Source organism: Oncorhynchus clarkii, chromosome 3 (assembly GCF_045791955.1).
Source record: "Oncorhynchus clarkii lewisi isolate Uvic-CL-2024 chromosome 3, UVic_Ocla_1.0, whole genome shotgun sequence".
NCBI classification, from domain to species: domain Eukaryota; kingdom Metazoa; phylum Chordata; class Actinopteri; order Salmoniformes; family Salmonidae; genus Oncorhynchus; species Oncorhynchus clarkii.
This window is the reverse complement of record NC_092149.1, coordinates 41027483-41048623: the sequence shown is the minus strand read 5'-3', so window position 1 is coordinate 41048623 and position 21141 is coordinate 41027483. Positions and strand designations below refer to the sequence as shown.

The 21141-nt window shown below is 42.3% G+C and overlaps 1 protein-coding gene across 2 annotated transcripts; it reads right to left on the bottom strand.

Moving 5' to 3' along the window:
• Positions 1-1681: 1681 nt before the first annotated feature.
• On the bottom strand, positions 1682-21141 carry LOC139395292 (serine incorporator 2, like). 2 transcript variants are annotated; one of them, XM_071142907.1, is made up of 11 exons: positions 21054-21133; positions 16190-16351; positions 12037-12073; positions 11886-11940; positions 11222-11301; positions 7971-8108; positions 7416-7585; positions 7148-7238; positions 6521-6671; positions 5952-6161; positions 1682-5612 (listed from the first exon to the last, which is right to left on the bottom strand). In XM_071142907.1, the coding sequence occupies exons 1-11, from the start codon at positions 21090-21092 to the stop codon at positions 5474-5476; spliced, it is 1272 nt and encodes a 423-aa protein (XP_070999008.1). In that variant the 5' UTR covers positions 21093-21133; the 3' UTR covers positions 1682-5473. The 2 variants fall into 2 exon arrangements, with proteins under 2 accessions (XP_070999008.1, XP_070999007.1); XM_071142906.1 differs by having other exon boundaries at positions 11886-12073; positions 21054-21141.

Below are 21141 nucleotides of genomic sequence, written 5' to 3'. Positions count from 1 at the left end.
CTCCCACCTATCTGTTTCATGTCTCAGGTAGCCTGCAAAAACCTGCATGGATAGTATTTTCTAATATTTGCCATATTCTAATATTTCTCACGTGCCTACTCACTTAACTGCCTACTTATTGCCACAGTAACATATAGTAACCTAGATTTAGAAAACAATTTGATGGTGAAACTTAAAATTGCAATGTGAAGTAATTCGGCTATTCTTGAAAGTCAAGACAAACCTTTTCCAGCAAATAAACATTTTATAGTTGAACAAATGGATTTTGCCCCGACCCGGGCTCGAACCAGGGACCCTCTACAAAGATCAATAACTGACACCCACGAAGCATCGTTAACCATCGCTCCACAAAAGCCACGGCCCTCGCAGAGCAAGGGGAACCACTACTTCAAGGTCTCAGAGCAAGTGACGTCACCGATTGAAACGCTATGAGCGCGCACCACCGCTAACTCGCTAGCCATTTCACATTGGTTACACAACATTGCTTTTGTCGAATAAACCTGGGTCATTAGATCCCTTTCCAGTATTACAACACACTGAACTCAAGCGCAGCAGTAAAGAACGCCATCTGCACCCATTCAACATAAATCTAGGCTGTTATTACTTCTAAACAAAATAACTTTTTAGGATTCTCACATGCTTACAATGATGTTTTGATTCTTGCTTGAACAGTCTCTAAGATTATATTTGGTTGTGATCTTTGCAAAATAACTATTTTGGATGCAGCAGTTGTTAGCTAGAATGCTAACGCTCGTTGACTAGGCTGTAGCAAAAGCTAGCCAAAGAGTCATTTAACTATTTGAAGTCTTTTTTAAGAATAATGCAGTTGATTTGCAATATTATACAGTATATTAAGCAGGACATTCATACGGGACTTAAAATCCAATTATAATCCAAAAGTAGTGTGAAATGCACTCATAAGCAACATGCAGTCTTTTTTTGCTGGCATTCTAAACGAACTCCTTGTTCTGCCACCAACTTGCGCGCGTCACCCTTGTGCGGCAATGTTTGTAAACACAGAAAGGGGTCTATGGAAACCTGCCTAGTGTCACCCCATACACCTGAAAAGCAACCACCATTTAAAACTTGAATTAGGGTTAACCAAGCACTCAAGTTATGTGCTTGGCATTCTGTCATGGACATAATCAACATTTCCACAGAGGCCATACCACTCACCGGCCAGACAATTGTCATATTTAAGGCATAGGTTTAACTGAAACTATCAATTCAAAAGGTGGTTTAATTTGAGTAATGCCAAAAGACGTCTTTACATCAAGGTTACCTACTTTTACACAACTGGTACCTAAACACTAAATATTACATCTTTGGCAGTGTAACTTAGTCCCATGGTTCATCAGAAACGTTCAGGTTCTGTTTGAAATAACATGATCAATGAATATCAAACAAGTGCAGGTTTGATTCTGTACACGATAAATAGACCCATGGATAGGCTACAGTGAAAAACAAAAAGTTGCAGTGTCCCCTTTTGTCCCCATCCATCCCCAGTGCCTCCTCACCAGTCTAATCTCTGATTGTGCTGTGATGACCGTGGGGTCCCCTTACAGTAGCAATCTGATGGAAATGCTATCATAATCCCAGAAAATAGATAAGATTTCTCCCTCTGGTGAACTTCCCAAAATAAAAGAGACCTTTGGTGTCAATAAGGATCAACAGCATACTGTACAATCAACAACATCCAGAGGACAGGGTTTATTGGTCACATCACGTTCACTCTTCGCAGTTCAAGTTTCTCAGAGCACAGGGTAAAGCTCTGAGCAACCTGTCCGTTGATTAGAAAATATCCTTATAACATTTCTGTAGTGTACTGCATGCAGTCTCCTGTGTAGTATGGGTTCTGATAACAGTATGGAAAAAAATATTTAAGGAACTTCAGTTCCACCTAGTGGGCAACATGAGCACTAATCTGACTGCAATTATGAAGAACTTATTATAGATAGTATACTATAAAGATGATATTTTTTTAATACCTTTATGGGATTATGTTGATGATTTTATTGAAAAAGGGAATTTGCAGATACTGTACCTATATAACCAAACTATGAAATTAGCTGAGACACTCCTTGTGACATGCTATTGTCTCGCCATCATTTAACACAAAATGTGGAAGCCACGTTAGTGCAGGTTTGAATTTGTATCTACCAGTAGCTCTTTTTGAAATGCATTAATATAAAAAGGCACTCAATGTTGTTCTCAAAAACACCCTTGATAATTCTTCATTCAATACTGAAGGATCATCACTTGAAATCATGCTTGGGTTAATTCATCTGTATGGGCAATGAACCATAATACATTATGCTCACATTCAACATATACTGTACAATACACTGAGTTTCCATGACAGACTGACCAGGTGAATCTAGCTGAAAGCTATGATCCCGTATTAATGTCACCTGTTAAATCCACTTGAATCCATGTAGATAAAGGGGAGGAGACAGGTTAAATAATGATTTTTAGGCCTTGGGACAATTAAGTCATGGATTGTGTGTGTGCCATTCAGAGGGTGAATGGGCAAGACAAAAGATTGAAGTGCCTTTGAACGGGGTATGGTAGTAGGTGCCAGGCGCACCGGTTTGAGTGTCAAGAACTGCAACACTGCTGGGTTTTTCACGCTCAACAGTTTCCCCGTGTGTATCAAGAATGGTCCACCACCCAAAGGACATCCAGCCAACTGCAATGTTGTAAGCATTGGAGTCAACATGGGTCAGTATCCCTGTGGAATGCTTTCAACACCTTGTAGATTCCATGCCCTGACAAATTGAGGCTGTTCTGAGGGCAAAAAGGTGGGCAACTCAACATTAGGAACGTGTTCTGTACACTTTAATGTTTAACAGAATTTAATTATGGTCTTCAATTTCACTTTAAAACAATCATATTCACAATACTCAAATGTTTGTACTGGGTCGGCAGGTAACCTAGTGGTTAGAGCGTTGGTCCAGTAACAAAGATTGCTAGATCGAATCCCCGAGCTGACAAGGTAAAACTGTCATTCTGCCCCTGAACAAGGCAGTCATTGAAAATAAGAATGTGTTCTTAACTGACTTGCCTAGTTAAATAAAGGTTAAATATTGTATTTTTATAATTAGTATAGTTCAGTCAAGATTCTTCAATAGACCAGCAATTTAAACATTTCACATCTCTTAAGTACACCAATCTTTTCACCATGAGTGAAACATATTGATCTTATTTCAGTCACATTGGGAAACTTCATATCCATTAAGAGGTAAATAATCTGACATGAAATATGCAACAACTCATAATTATCAAATTTGAAAGCAATATCCATTGAATTATAACAAATTAAATCATCGAACACCAACATATCTTTCTTGAAATGCATTGTTATAGAGCTGTACACTAATGACTGATTAATTAACTGACTCCGTAACATCGTGGCAACATATGGCATTTTCAGAGCAGAAGTGAGGTTCAGAATCCCACTTCCTCACCTAAACCCCTGTAGACTTCAAGGGAGTTTTCCAGCCACAGATTAAGCCTAGCCCGGGAGGCTAAAAACCATGGTCAATGGAAAATCTCAATTGAAATATCTTCTTAGTCCAGGACTACGCTTTAAACACCAGCTGTCTGAGGAGCTCACAGATCACTGCACCTGCCCATCTGTAAACTGCCCATCCATCTACCTCATCCCCATACTGTACTTATTAATTTATCTTGCTACTTTGCACCCCAGTATCTCTACTTACACATTCATCTTCTGCACATCTACCATTCCAGTGTTTAATTGCTATATTGTAATTACTTCGCCACCATGGCCTATTTATTGCCTTAACTCCCTTATCTTACCTCATTTGCACTCACTGTATATAGACTTTGTTTTCTTTTTTTCTACTGCATTGACTATGTTTTGTTTATTCCATGTGTAACTCTGTTGTTGTATGTGTCGAATTGCTATGCTTTATCTTGGCCAGGTCGCAGATGCAAATGAGAACTTGTTCTCAACTAGCCTACCTGGTTAAATAAAGGTGAAATAAAATAATCTGTGTCCGAGAAACTGCTCCCAAGAGATTGACACTATCGGCTCAGAATACGTCACCTCACTGCAGATACAAGCATGTACTAGCACTGACCCATGACTATGGCTATAGAACACCCAGAAACAGGGCTAGAGATAGAGCAGAAACACAGATGTCTTCAGGGACAGGGCATGGTGTAGCACCAGAGTTAAATGGGCTACGGTTGGGTTTGAGAGCACTGTAGTGTTAAATTCATGTTTTAAGTATCCCTATATTTCTGTTATTACGGGGCTATCACTCAGTCAATAGTGCGCATGCGCAGGAAGTCTGGTGGTTGATGGACCTAGCCTTGAGTGTAATGGGTACCTTGTAGTGTGTTCATACGGTATAGTAAACTTTGTTAAACTGAAACCTTTTCGTTGTGTCATTTCGAGTTAACATGTAGTACCATTATCACACTCCTGAGCCAAACCAAGTCTGAGCTGTACTGCCCTGAATATGTATCCACCATAGTTTCTGGAACCGTGCTAGAAAGGATCATGTGAAAAGAAAATATCTGAACCAGCACAGTACGTTTCAGGTCGGCCCTACGTGAATCAGGCATAGTTGGGGTAGAGAGCTAAGCCTTAGGGTGGGGTAGGTAGGAGGCATTACAACTGACCTCCAGGGTTCAGAAATATGTAGTTAAGAGCAGGGGGTAGGTTGATACTTCACAGTCCAGTGAACATTAAATCAGGATGTGTACATATTACATTATTTCAGTAAGAGGGCTCAGACTCGGAGAACCCCTTCGAGGGTGTGCCCCCCTGGTTTATCTCCCTCGTCTCTCTAGGGCTCTGGAGAGGGTCACTCTTAAAGCTCCAGAACTGCGGGAGCTCAGCCAATGAGGGGGAATCCCCAACCTCGGGCACACACTTATTTTGTGAATGTAGTGTAATGTTTAAAAAAAAATATGTAGAACTGCCTTAATTTCGCTGGACCCCAGGAAGAGTAGCTTTGTGGCAGCTAATGGGGATCCATAATAAAAACAAATACAATCAACTGGAACCAGGCCTACTTTAACAACATGGGAATCCCAACTAATATATTATTGTAAAAGTGAGGTAATAAGCGCCTGTTATCAAGTCTTTGCTATAGTTCACTAATGTGCATTCTGGGACAAACCGATGCTCATCTCAGAAGATTGTGTTAAGGTAGACAGAGTTAAGTGCAGTTTTGCATATAGGCAAATAAAATAATTGAATGGCTAAATCAATAAAACATTCTCAGTATGGATATTAAAAGCGTCCAATAATACCTAACAATGTAGTGATAATCATAGATAAAAGACCTAACATGTCAAATAAAATAAATCAAAACAAAACCAAGATTAAACACACCAATAGAGACCAATGCAAAAATGCTGACTCGTATTTAAAAAAATATATAATAAACTTCCACACAACATCTTACAAGCCCATGGTGACACCATGTGGGGCTGTTCAGCTGAAGTCTCGGTCGGGAAACATGAGAGGGGCGAGCAGGGTCCAGAGGTAGAGGCCCAGGCCCAGCCAACTGGAGCTGATCTTCACCCACACAGCTGGCATACTGCTCTGCATGGCCTGGGTGGTGGTGTCAGGCCTGATGAATGAAGGGAGAAAGTGTCAGTTTAAAGAGTGGATCTTTATAGTAGATTTCTATCCTTGTCTCACCCCCTTAATTTAGACTGATCTGAAAACACGGAACAATAATCCACCAATATGGTGGATTAATGCTACCTATTAGGGATTTGCTTTCGCAAAGCTTTCACACAAAGGCTATTGAGATTCACTCAAAGAAATATCCCCCCTGATCCCATGGCTTTCAAACTGACTGGGAATACATACACAAGATACCCAATATCACACCTAGAAATATTGTAAAATGTTCTAACATTTCTATAGAGCTGTGGCTCTGATGGTCAGCTGTTGCTGTACTTACTGGTACCAGTTGGTGAGTGTCATCATGATGTAGAGGGAGGCCAGGCAGAGGTGGAAGTGGAAGAAGGAGTAGCTGTAGGTGACCCCCTCCTCCTCATTATCCACGGCCCTTCGCACACCGTCCTCCCCTACCTCGTCCTCTCCTCCATAACTCCCGCCCTCCTCGGTCTGCATCAGCTTGTTCACCTGGGTGTTGCTGGACGAACGGATACTGGAGGAGGGAGTCAAATCAAGCTTTATTTATACAGCGCATTTTTCAGACATGGGAATGCAACACAATGTGCTTCACAGGAAAGAAAATAAGAAAATAAAAACTGAAATATTTACTACACAAACATAAGAGGATAAAAAACAAAAGCATAACAATAAAAACGGACTAAAAAGCACCCTAAGGTAAAGCAAAGCTAAAAAGGTGTGGTCGGAAAGGAAAGAATGGAAAAATTGAACGAGACAGAAAGGGAGAAAGAAGAGAGAAGGGGAGAGAGCATGGGAGATCTATTAAGATCATAGCATAACAGACAATTCAATAAGCAGCCATGATATTGGATTCAAATTGTAGTAGCTAGCTACCTGGCATAGAGAGTGCAGAAGAGGAAGATGACCAAACCCACAATGCTCTGGGCGTCCCACCACTGCACCTGTCCTGGGGCACTTGTGGGTGTGGGCTCACTGGAGCTGACATTTGACACCAGACTCAGCAGGCTGGGGTTACACTTACGGTCTGAGAGACACAGACACAGCAAATCAGCCATAGAATGCAGGATAGTTATGGGGAAGAAAAAAAAACAAAGTGACCTGCAGTCTTGAGGAAGGCAACAGCCAGGGCTCTAAACCAACTACCACAGCAGATATACCAAGTGTCTCTTAATTACAACACTTTAGTGCAGGCTCTTGCAGAGACACCCCAACACCTGTCTGAGCTTATCCACAGACCCACTACAAGCACAAGCCATAAGTAGGACCAGGAGTTTTTCCTGACCATGTGACTTAACAAGAAAACAACTCCAGGCCCTAGTAAATGTAACGAGTTGGGGAAGGTGAGTGAACTACCAAAGTCGGCCAAACTCACCAGTAGGAAACACTCAGTGCTGCAGTGGTTTGGAAAGTAAAAATAAACAAACTGGAGAGAGAAAGTCAAAATGACAACAATGGCAGAAACTCTGTTGAAACTGGAATGGGAAAGAGGCTGAGACTCACTTGGGTTGTTGGTCATGGCGGACCAGGTGACATACATGGTGTAGAGGGAGATGAGAGAGGCCTGGAGCAAACCAGACTGGGGCTGGGCTTCCTGTGACACACAAAACCATAGGCACTGGTAAACATGCATACAATTGTCAACACCGTTATCAACAAAAACAGACTAATAAAAGCATTCCCTTACCAAACATTGTATCAATTATTACTGGTATAATTGCTAAAACTGCCCTCCTTCTCAAATGAAGGAACAATGAAACCGCCACAATACCTGTACTTTGGGCAGGATGGAGACGATGGAGATGATGACGCTGAAGATGAGGTTGAGGCTGATGAAGACCTTGTGCTCGGTGCAGTCGTTAGGCTGGGTGTAGTATATGTAGAACAGCACCACTGAGGTGAAGGCCAGTGCGTAGTGGAGGAAGGTGAACGACAATAAGCCTGAGGGAGAGGGGCAACATGGAGAGGGTCGGTAAAAACAGTCATGTATGACAAACACCCCCATACTCTTCAGATGCATAGAACGAGTATATGTTCTTCTAGAGCAGCAGGGTTCTTCAATCATGGTCCTGGAGAGCCACAAGGTGTGCAGGCTTTTGTTCTAGTCCATTACTACTAACACCACATTCAACATAAAGGGTTGATTGGTTAGTTAAATCAGGTATTAGTTATATGGCTGGAATAAATGTATGAACACCCTGTGGGTCTCCAGGAGCAGGGTTTGAGGAACCCTGCTGCTCTAGAAGAATAAACACAGTCATGGTAGTATAACTTATTGAGCAGCATTAAGGTACTGTGTCCTCTGGAGAAAGTACTGTAATTCTACCTGCAAACCAGCACTTTGAGTTGCCCTCTTCGGCGTTCCCCACCCATATCTTGTTCCAAGAGTGGGCAAAGTCGATGAGAAGGATAAGCTGGATGACGATGAAGATGAAAGAGCCAACCACGCCAAAGTAAAACCATACTGCCGGAGAAGAAAAGAGGCAGATCAATAAACAAATAAATACAACCAACTTCCTGGAACCCACAGCATGTTGATTGACATCAAGTTTAACTAACACTACGGTATTGTGAGGGGATGAAATGTGAGTTTTCCATAGTTTCTAAAAGTATACACCACAAGACCAAAAGTATATGGACACCTGGTCGTCGAACATCTCATTCCAAAATTATGGGCATTGATAAGGAGATGGTCCCCCTCTTCTGGGAAGGCTTTCTACTAAACTAAGCAAAAAAAAAAGAAGTCCTCTCACTGTCAACTGCGTTTATTTTCATCAAACTTAACATGGGTAAATATTTGTATGAACATGACAAGATTCAACAACTGAGACATCAACTGAACAAGTTCCACAGACACGTGACTAACAGAAATGGAAAAATGTGTCCCTGAACAAGGGTTGGGGTGGGGGGTCAAAATCAACAGTCAGTATCTGGTGTGGCCACCAGCTGCATTAAGTACTGCACTCCTCCTCATGGACTGCACCAGATTTGCAAGTTCTTGCTGTGAGATGTTACAACACTCTTCCACCAAGGCACGTGCGAGTTCCCGGACATTTCTGGGGGCAATGGCCCTAGCCCTCACCCTCCGATCAAACAGGTCCCAGACATGCTCAATGGGATTGAGTTCTAGGCTCTTCGGTAGCCATGGAAGAACACTGACATTCCTGTCTTACAGGAAATCACACACAGAACGAGCAGTATGGCTGGTGGCATTGTCATGGAGGGTGATGTCAGGATGAGCCTTCAGGAAGGGTACCACATGAGGGAGGTGGATGTCTTCCCTGTAACGCACAACGTTGAGATTGCCTGCAATGACAACAAGCTCAGTCCGATGATGCTGTATCACACCGCCACAGACCATGACGGACCCTCCACCTCCAAATCGATCACGCTCCAGAGTACAGGCCTCAGTGTACTGCTCACTCCGATGATAAACACGAATCTGACCATCACCCCTGGTGAGACAAAACCGCGACTCATCAGTGAAGAGCACTTTTTGCCAGTCCTGTCCAGTGACGGTGGGTTTGTGCCCATAGGCGAAGTTGTTGTCTGTGATGTCTGGTGAGGATCTGGTGTGGCCACCAGCTGCGTTACATACTGCAGTGCATCTCCTCCTCATGGACTGCACCAATATTTACAACAGGCCTACACGCCCTCAGTCCAGCCTCTCTCAGCCTATTGCGGACAGTCTGAGCACTGATGGAGGGATTGTGCATTCCTGGTGTAACTCGGGCAGTTGTTGTTGCCATCCTCTACCTGTCCCACAGGTGTGATGTTCGGATGTACCGATCCTGTGCATGCAGGTGTTGTTACACGTGACCTGCCAATGCGAGGACGATCAGCTGTCCGTCCTGTCTTCCTGTAGCGCTGTCTTAGGCGTCTCACAGTACAGACATTGCAATTTATTGCCCTGGCCACATCTGCAGTCCTCATGCCTCCTTTGCAGCATGCCTAAGGCATGTTCACACAGATGGCCAGGGACCCTGGTCATCATTTTTTGTGTTTTTCAGAGTCAGTAGAAAGGCCTCTTTAGTGTCCTAAGTTTTCAAAACTGTGACCTTAATTGCCTACCGTCTGTAAGCTGTTAGTGTCTTAACGACTGTTCCACAGGGTTCCTTAGTTGTTTATGGTTCATTGAACAAGCATGGGAAACAGTGTTTAAACCCTTTACAATGAAGATCTGTGAAGGATTTTTACAAATTATCTTTGAAAGACAGGGACATTTCTTTTTTTGTTGAGTTTAGATGTTGAAACATTGTTGCAGGGACTTGCTTCCATTCAGCCACAAGAGCTTTAGTGAGGTCGGGCACTGATGTTAGGCAATTAGGACTGGCTCGCAGTCGGCGTTCCAATTCATCCCAAAGGTGTTTCTGTATGGACCTTGCTTTGTGCCTTCCCCAAACTGTTGCCACAAAGTTGGAGGCACAGAATCATCTAGAATGTCATTGTATGCTGTAGCGTTAAGATTTTCCTTCACTGGAACTAAGGGTCCCAGCCCGAACCACGAAAAACAGTCCCAGACCATTATTTCTCCTCCAAACTTTACAGTTGGCACTACGCACTGGGGAAGGTAGCGTTCTCCTGGCATCCTCCAAAACACAGATTTGTCCGTCGGACTGCCAGATGGCGAAGCGTGATTCACCACCCCTCTGTTCCAGAGTCCAATGGCGGCAAGCTTTACAACACTGCAGACCATTTTTTAAATCACTTCAGCACTCGGCGGTCCCTTTCTGTGAGCGTGTGTGGTGTACCACTTCGCAGATGAGAAGTTGTTGCACCTAGACGTTTCCACTTCACAGTAACACTTACAGTTGACCGGGGCATGTCTAAGCAGTGCAGAAATTTGACAAACTGACTTGTTGGAAAGGTGGCATGTTGAAAGTCACGGATCTCTTCAGTAAGGACATTGTACCGCTAATGTTTGTCTATGGAGATTGCATGGCAGTGTACTTGATTTTATACACCTTTCAGCAATGGGTGTGGCTGAAAAAGCCGAATCAACTAATTTGAAGGGGTGTCCACATACTTTTGTATATATAGCATATAACAGTGTGATTATTGTGCTTTGTCTATAGCTTCACTTCTGGCATATTCAAGGGTAAAATTACTTTCCCTCTCCTACTTCCTTTATCAAATATCGTGTGGCTATTATCGAATCCATTATAATTTTCAGCTTGGTAATAAATAGGAAAAATAAGTGAGGGATGTCCTATTTTAGTTTATATAAACACAGTGCAGTAAACCATGTGCTAGTTCAACAGCATTAAATTGGCTTCTACAATCTTTGATTACTTCCCAGGAATTGGCTATAAGATTAAAATCAGCTTTTGTGAGCCCTCAAAGGTAATGTTTTTTATTTGTCTGATTGTGTTTGTTCACAAGAGCATAAACAGCATACTTTACATATAATAACTCAATCACTATAGATTGAGGATCTTTCAGAGGGAAAATGTTTTTCACCGATGCACTGTACCTTGAACATGATAATGTTCCTGCTTTGTTAGTCATTTGCCAATGATTAAGCCAGTACTGTCAGACGTCACTTGACAGTCATTTAAAGTTTAATCATCAAAGTACCAGTATGGAAGGTTCCATCCGGGATGAAGAAGGCTCCCACAGTGATGCCGACCAGGATCAGAAACTTAAAGAACCAGAAACTGGGGATAAAACACAGGTTTCACAAAAAAAAAGCATAGTACATCAAAAAAACGGAGTATTTTCATGAGTCTTCTCTAAGAGAAGCCAGTGAACTTGAGCCTGAAAGTTACTAAAAGGTCCTATATATATGATTTGTACACAACTTATTACAGTACCAACCCAAAATGGGTTTAAATTACATATCAACCGGATTCTGATTGTAATGAGGTCACTTCAAACCATTTTGCCTGCTGTGAAAGCAAGAGGTGAAGGGCATGGTGGTAAGGCGGCAGATAGACTAGCAGTTAAAGGCGAGCCAGCAACCGGAGGAGTGCCAGTTTGAATCCCGGGTCTGGCGGAAAAACTCTGAAGGGAAGTAAGCTGGAGGGTTGCTGGTATCAAATCCTCAAAATGCCTGCCGATGTGCCCTTAAGCAAGGCGCTTAAGCCACCACAACACCTGCTCCGCACCTAGTGTTGCAGCCCCCCGCTCCAACCTGTATATGTGTCTTTCAGAGAGGCTGAGAAAAAGCCGAAGTCAAATTTTGGTTGGACCTTGTGTACAATTGATGAATGAAGTGATCTAAATCTTAATTGGTGCTCACCCATTCTGAATGGCTGCACGCGGGTCTTTGCTGCTCTGGACACGGACCATGATGGCTGAGAAGAGGAAGAAGAAGCAGGTCATGGCGAAGCACATGCGGTACACCGACTTGTAGCCCACAATGACATCACAGTTAAACTGGTTCTCCATGCCTGGTATGGTGCTCGCACCCTGACAGAAGCCTGGGATCTAGAGGGGGAAAGGATAAAAAGGGCATTTCAATGTCATTGAGTAGCGTTTCAAAAGACATCGTCACAGAAAGTGCTAGAACAATTTCTTGTTTTACTCATAGGAAATACATTCAGGTGTTATGCTCTTACATGTTGACATTGTGTGGCGTATTTGTCGGACAAACTAGTGATGCACGGGTTGACTCCCAACCCGCAGTCCCCACGGTTATATACACGGGGCAGGCGGGTTTAGGGTCATGAAATGTTGTGTAGATGAAGGGCAGGTGGGTGGAGGTCAGGGCATAAAATATTTTTGGTCCACCAGCCACTGTGGCAGGTAGATTTAAAAAAATCTACCGGCCACTCAGATTTTTCACAAGCCCCCCTAAAAACAAATTGCACTAAAATTACATCAACAAAACACACACAAAATGAGAATGCTTTGTAATGTTTCTAAAACAAATGTATAACTAGTAAGAAGTAATGTGGTATATTGTTTAATTTAATTTCAGGGTTCGTACAGACAGTGGAAAGTCAAATTCAAGGACTTTTAAGTACTTTTTTCAAGCACTAATATTTATTTAAGGACCATCAATTTGTAATAGTTCCTATTATGCAATTGTTTCTAGTCGCCACGCCACAAGATCGCAGTATATCGTCACAACCTCATGAAAAAAACTAATTAAGCTAGCATTCATCACGCATTTATATTTCTGTTCAGTGTACATAATATTAATTTGTTTTTATATTTAAACTGCCTTAATATTTGACAAAATGTTATGTCTCACAGGCTGTCCCAACACAATGACATTAAAGTGAAATCTGACAGTGTAAAAGGCCCTTAGTTGACTCTAAAATGTTGTATTCTATACCTATTTGAAGAGAAACAGTTTATTAATGTGTTTAATAAGATTAAAGATACTTTCGGGGAACCCTATTTACATTTTAAGGGACCCCACATGGGTTTCAGACACCAAGTTTTGAACCACTGTCCTACTAACCTCTCTCCCTGCTTGTTTCAATGCTTCCTCTTCCTTTGTATCTCATTTGCCTCCTTCATTGCTGCCTGACTCACCACTGTCTGTCTCACTACTCTCTGTAAATAAAAAGGTATTATGTTATGAGAAATTGTCGTAGCCATCTTTCGATTATAGCTAGCTTAATTTCAGTCAACTTCACCTGCTGAGGTCAGTCTCCATTCTACATTAGCTTCTAACTTCCTCCTTCTGGCCAGCTAGTTATAGCTAGCTACCTGGCTAATAGCCAGAGACCTTGAGCTACCTAGAAAAATAATTTCCATTTTTTCAAATGAACCTTTATTTTACATCTGACTGAAATATCAGCGACCATTTACCAGTTGTACACTCATTCTCCAAGAGTAATGTTTTTTTTGTTTAATGGATGTCTGTTGACACGGCATGAGTCGAGGGATGTTAAAGAAATCCCACTGTCAGCGGCGTCTCTCTGCCACTTGCCACTGTAGTACTGGGCTGAGGTAGTTCGTTTTACCTCTCGGCCTATGTCGTGGGCGGAGTTTCCCGTTGGACAGAATGTTGAATGAATGCACTGCTAAACAAGGCAAATCCGGGGGTAGCAGGCGACCATAACGAGTAGACATGAATCATTCATGATTCCACTCGTTCGCAAAGGTAGGCGTGATTAGAACTCAGATCAAAAAGCCTTCTGAGCATTGATCAATGCAATAGGTAGGTAAACGGTAATTAACCAAATAAAAAAAGGTGAGTAAACCCTATTTCACAAATAAAAATATGCGTAAACAACATTTACCCTTCACTACATCCCTGATTTGGTCTGGTAAAACCTATTTATAAACATCAATATCCTGCCAGGCAGGATTACATTTAAATTTGCTCTGAATTTTAGCTATCGATGTTACATTTGGCTGTTGTGTACCAGTGTGAGTGGAATGAGCAAGCTTGCAATATATTGTATATTTTTCATATTAACATATTTGATCGTTTTCTGTTCTCCTCTCATTTTAATTCAGGTACTTTTCAAGTACAAATTTGAGACAATGTCAGTACTGGAATACCTTGAAAATCTGACATTTTCCTCAAATTGGTACTTGAAAAGTACTTGAATTAAAATCAGTGCCAGTTTACCGTGGTAGCCGACTCTAATCATGTTTGTGTCTGAGATTGAGTCTGACTAGTAGAAGAAGCGTTGTATTCTCTTCCCTAGCAGTTGAAACTCAAACATAGAAAAACAACCTAGCTTGTGAACAAAACAATGTATACTAAACAAAAATATAAAACACAACATATTTGTGTTTCATGAGCTGAAATAAAAGATCCCAGAAATGTTCTATACAGACAATAAGCTTATTTCTCTCTAATGTTTTGACCAAAATTCTTTACAGCCCTGTTAGTCAGCATTTCTCCTTTGCCAAGATGTCCAGGTGTGGCATATCAAGAAAATTATTAACCTCTACGGGATCGGTCCCCCTCCCCCCGCGGGACAGTTGAGCTAACGTAGGTTGTAAGTAACAAAAAAAAATCCCAGGACATAGACATATCTGATATGGGCAGAAAACTTTAATTCTTGTTAATCTAACTGCACTGTCCAATTTACAGTAGCTATTACAGTGAAAGAATACCAAAAAAGTGCATGTTTTTTCTTTGTATTATCTTTTACCAGATCTAATGTCTTATATTCTCCAACATTAATTTCACATTTCGACAAACTTCAAAGTGTTTCCTCTCAAATGTTATAAAGAATATTCATATTGCTGCTTTAGGACCTGACTACAGGCAGTTAGATTTGGGTATGTCAATTCAGGCGAAAATTGAAAGGGGAAAAAAAGCATAGGATCCTTAAACAGCATGATCATTACACAGGTGCACCTTATGCCGTGGACAATGAAAGGCCACTAAAATGTGCAGTTTCGTCACAGAACACCACAGATGTCTCAAGTTGAGGGAGAGTGCAATTGGCATGCTGACTGCAAGAATGTCCACCAGAGCTGTTGCCAGATAGAGAAATTAACATTAAATTACCATAAGTCGCCTCTGTCATTTTAGAGAATTTGGCAGTACTTCCAACCGGCCTCACAACTGCAGACCATGTGTAACCACGCCAGCCCAGCACCTCCATATCTGGCTTCTTCACCTGCAGGATAATCTGAGGGGGTGCTGAGGAGTATTTCTGTCTGTAATAAAGCCCTTTAGTGGGGAATAACTCATTCTGAGTGGGTGAGCCTGGCTACCAAGTGGGTGGGCCAATTCCCTCCCAGGCCCACCCATGACTGCGCCCTTGCCCAGTCATGTGAAATCCATAGATTAGGGCATAATGAATTCAGCCAGGCAGTGTTGCAGTGCAATGTGGAATAGGCTATTTAGGATTTGTGATTCTTTGACTTTGTGCGATTCATTTACAAGCTATGAAACAAAACAGTAGAAATGCTTGAAAACAGCTACTGCAGAATTAATTTTACTATAAATGTGCTCATACTTACTATTTTTATTCACAAATGCGAGTGAAATGCTCGCACAACCCCGACCACCCGCCAACATGGCTAGTGAAATAGACATCTTACCCGCCAATGCCAAAATCTACCGGCATTTGCCAGGTGTAGATTTTAGATTGAAGTGTCCAGTCTATAATTGATTACATTATTCTGGTCTAATTAGACAAGTTCACTTACAAATAGCCTACCAAAATGTTGGAAATTATAAGCAGAAACATATCTAAATTAGGAAGAAAATAAATTCTGCACCCCGTCAAAAATCGTTACGCCATCTTGGACTGTAGCCTAAGCGCATTTACGATATTTGCAGGATAGGGTCGGATGCGGGCCTCAAACTTTCACTTGATCACATATAGTCGGGTGGTTACGGATGGCTTATTAGCAATTGCGGATCGATTATCACTAAAGTCCCTGGTTAGAATCCAGGCTGAATCACATCCGATCGTGATTGGGAGTCCCATAGGGCAGCGCGCAATTGGCCCAGCGTCGTCCGGGTTTGGTCGGGGTAGGCCGTCATTGTAAATAAGAATTTGTTCTTAACTGACTTGCCTAGTTAAATAAAGGTTAAATAAAAAAATGTCATGTGTAATTGCAGGCAGGTGCAGTTGAACAAACAGCACCACTAACACACTGACAGGAGTGTCATACTTTTTGGAGCTGTGCCTCCATGCCAGGGAGGATCATGATGACAGACACCAGGGTCCCTAGGAGTAGAAAGAAGGAGAACACCAGCCGGGTGACGGTGGAGTTTCTGGAGGAGGGACAGCAGCCACATAGCAGACACGGAGCGGAGCCACACAGACAGGAGGCCTAGTGGAGAAAAAAGTGAGAAAGGAGAGCACACATTGAACAGTAACCTGGTGGAGGTTCCAGAATGAATACATCTGCACAACATTGTTAGTCACTTGTTTTATGAACAGATTGTATGCTAATGTCTTGGTGGAATCTCAGCAATAAGACAAAATTATACATGGGATCATATAGCAGGATTGAAGGAGGAAGTTACTCCAATCCAAGATGGCATAGCAGTCGGATGTGTGTTTGTCTTGTCCCGTGTTAATTAAGTCTGTAAATAGTCTGTTTTTCATATATATTTAAGATACTAAAAATTATGCCCTTAATCGCACACAAATTATCAAGGAACCTACGAGGTACAACCCTAAATCAGTAAACATGGGCACCCTCATAGATATCATCCTGACCAATTTGCTCTCCAAATACACCTGTCTTCATCCAGGTCTCAGCAATCACTGCCTGCGTCCGTAATGGATCCGTGGTCAAACAACCACCCCTCATCACTGTCAAACGCTCCCTAAATTCTAATCAACCTGGCCCGGGTATCCTGGAAGGATATTGACCTCATCTCGTCAGTAGAGGATGGCTGGTTGTTCTTTGAAAGTGCTTTCCTCACCATCTTAAATAAGCATGCCCCATTCAAAAAATGTAGAACTAAGAACAGATATAGCCCCTAGTTCACTCCTGACTTGACTGAAAGGCACAAAAACATCATGTGGCGTACTGCAATAGCATCGAATCAGGAACCAATATACACGGTATGTCAGGAAAGCAAAGGCTAGCTTTTTCAAACAGAAATTTGCATCCTGTAGCACTAATTCCAAAATGTTTTGGGACACTGTAAAGTCCATGGAGAATAAGAGCACCTCGGCACTTCAGGCGAAGAAACACTGTCACCACCGATAAATCTACAATAATCGAGAATTTCAAGAAGCATTTTTCTACAGCCGGCTATGCTTTCCACCTGGCTACCCCTACCCCAGCCAACAGCTCAGCACCCCCTGCAGCAACTTGCACAAGCCCCCCCCCCACCACACTCCTTCACTCAAATCCAAATAGCTGGTGTTCTGAAAGAGCTGCAAAATCTGGACCCTACAAATCAGCTGGGCTAGACAATCTGGACCCTCTCTAAATTATCTGCCGCAATCGTTGCAACCCCTATTATTAGCCTGTTCAACCTCTCTTTTGTATCGTCTGAGATCCCCAAAGATTGGAAAGCTGCCGAGGTCTATCCTGCCCTGCCTTTCTAAAGTCTTCGAAAGCCAAGTTAACAAACAGATCACAGACCATTTCGAATTCCACCGTACCTTCTCCACTATGCAATCTGGTTTCCAAGGTGGTCATGGGTGCACCTCAGCCACGCTCAAGGTCCTAAACGATAGCATAACCGCCATAGATAAAAGACAGTGCTGTGCAGCAGTCTTCATCGACCTGGCCAAAGCTTTCGACTCTGCCAATCATTGCATTCTTATCGGCAGACTCAACAGCCTTGGTTTGTCAAATCACTGCCTCGCCTGGTTCACCAACTACTTCTCAGATAGAGTTCAGCGTGTCAAATCGGAGGGCCTGTTGTATACAGTCTGCCAGAGGTCCGGACATCTGGCCCTTCTTTGGACACTGTGTTAACAAACCTCCAAACGAGCTTCAATGCCATACAACTCTCCTTCCGTGACCTCGAACTGCTCTTAAATGCTAGTAAAACTAAATGCATGCTCTTCAACCAATCGCTGCCCGCACCCGCCTGACCGACTAGCATCACTACACTCTGGACAGTTTTGACTTAGAATATGTGGACAACTACAAATACCTAGGTGTCTGGCTAGACTGTAAACTCTCCTTCCAGACTCACAGTAAGCATTTCCAATCCAAAATTAAATCTAGAATCGGCTTCCTATTTTCCAACAAATCCTCCTTCACTCATGCTGCCATACATACCCTCGTAAAACTGACTATCCTACCGATCCTTGACTTCGGCGATGTCATTTACAAAATAGCCTCCAACACTCTACTCAGCAAATTGGATGTAGTCTATCACAGTGCCATCCGTTTTGTCACTAAAGCCCCATATACTACCCACCACTGCAACCTGTATGCTCTCATTGCCTGGCCCTCACTACATATCCGTCCCAAACCCACTGGCTCGAGGTAATCTGTAAGTCTTTGCTAGGTAAAGGCCCGCCTTATCTCAACTCACTGGTCACCATAGCAACACCCACCCATAGCAAGCGCTCCAGCAGGTATATTTCACTGGTCATCCCCAAAGCCAACACCTCATTAGGCCCCCTTTCCTTCCAGTTCTCTGCTGCCAATGACTGGAACGAATTGCAAAAGTCACTGAAGCTGGAGATTTAGATCTCCCTCACTAACTATAAGCATCAGCTGTCAGAGCAGCTTACCGATCACTGCACCAGACACAGCCCATCTGTGTCCCCATATTGTTCTTTTTTTTGCTACAGTGCCTTGCGAAAGTATTCGGCCCCCTTGAACTTTGCGACCTTTTGCCACATTTCAGGCTTCAAACATAAAGATATAAAACTGTATTTTTTTGTGAAGAATCAACAACAAGTGGGACACAATCATGAAGTGGAACGACATTTATTGGATATTTCAAACTTTTTTAACAAATCAAAAACTGAAAAATTGGGCGTGCAAAATTATTCAGCCCCTTTACTTTCAGTGCAGCAAACTCTCTCCAGAAGTTCAGTGAGGATCTCTGAATGATCCAATGTTGACCTAAATGACTAATGATGATAAATACAATCCACCTGTGTGTAATCAAGTCTCCGTATAAATGCACCTGCATTGTGATAGTCTCAGAGGTCCGTTAAAAGCGCAGAGAGCATCATGAAGAACAAGGAACACACCAGGCAGGTCCGAGATACTGTTGTGAAGAAGTTTAAAGCCGGATTTGGATACAAAAAGATTTCCCAAGCTTTAAACATCCCAAGGAGCACTGTGCAAGCGATAATATCGAAATGGAAGGAGTATCAGACCACTGCAAATCTACCAAGACCTGGCCGTCCCTCTAAACTTTCAGCTCATACAAGGAGAAGACTGATCAGAGATGCAGCCAAGAGGCCCATGATCACTCTGGATGAACTGCAGAGATCTACAGCTGAGGTGGGAGACTCTGTCCATAGGACAACAATCAGTCGTATATTGCACAAATCTGGCCTTTATGGAAGAGTGGCAAGAAGAAAGCCATTTCTTAAAGATATCCATAAAAAGTGTTGTTTAAAGTTTGCCACAAGCCACCTGGGAGACACACCAAACGTGGAAGAAGGTGCTCTGGTCAGATGAAACCAAAATTGAACTTTTTGGCAACAATGCAAAACGTTATGTTTGGCGTAAAAGCAACACAGCTGAACACACCATCCCCACTGTCAAACATGGTGGTGGCAGCATCATGGTTTGGGCCTGTTTTTCTTCAGCAGGGACAGGGAAGATGGTTAAAATTGATGGGAAGATGGATGGAGCAAAATACAGGACCATTCTGGAAGAGAACCTGACGGAGTCTGCAAAAGACCTGAGACTGGGATGGAGATTTGTCTTCCAACAAGACAATGATCCAAAACATAAAGCAAAATCTACAATGGAATGGTTCAAAAATAAACATATCCAGGTGTTAGAATGGCCAAGTCAAAGTCCAGACCTGAATCCAATCGAGAATCTGTGGAAAGAACTGAAAACTGCTGTTCACAAATGCTCTCCATCCAACCCACTGAGCTCGAGCTGTTTTGCAAGGAGGAATGGGAAAAAATTTCAGTCTCTCGATGTGCAAAACTGATAGAGACATACCCCAAGCGACTTACAGCTGTAATCGCAGCAAAAGGTGGCGCTACAAAGTATTAACTTAAGGGGGCTGAATAATTTTGCACGCCCAATTTTTCAGTTTTTGATTTGTTAAAAAAGTTTGAAATATCCAATAAATGTCGTTCCACTTCATGATTGTGTCCCACTTGTTGTTGATTCTTCACAAAAAAATACATTTTTATATCTTTATGTTTGAAGCCTGAAATGTGGCAAAAGGTCGCAAAGTTCAAGGGGGCCGAATACTTTCGCAAGGCACTGTATTTCTCACCCCAGTATCTCTACTTGCACATCATCATCTGTACATCTATCACTACAGTGTTGATGCTAAATTGTAATTATTTTGCCACTATAGCCTATTTATCAGCCTTACCACACAAATCTTAGTACATTTACACACTGTATATAGATTTCGTTATTGTGCTATTGACTGTATGTTTGTCTATCCCATGTGTAACTCGCACTGTTTTGATTGATCTTGGCCAGATCGCAGAACTTGTTTTCAACTGGTCTCCCTGGTGAAATAAAAGTTAAATAAATTGTCCAAAAAATAAAAAATAAACATTATGAGACAAACTATGGAGCCTATGGATTAAACTGAAGGCGAATAATCTAAACATTACTAGGTGATGGTAACTGAAGCTAAATACTAGTTATCTTCGTATTTATGCCAGCAAGCAAACATGTCTAGCTAGCTATAGGACCAGAATATGAGTTTACAGGAGACGTTGAATATGGCGATAAAGGAGAGGCGCCATATTCAACGTCTCCTGTAAAACCAGATTCGGCTTTCGCTAGCGATAAGACGTTCTAGCTTGCTAACACCATTGACCAATTGCTTGCTAGCTAACCCCGATGTCTCAAACACAGAAACGGGAGCATGAAAGGATTTTGTTGTGCTACTTACACAGCTAGCAAGGGAGCACAAGGCCATGCAAGCCCCCATTTTCTAAGCGATGTCCTCTTCTTCTCTGGTATTATGGCGGTCCACAAAC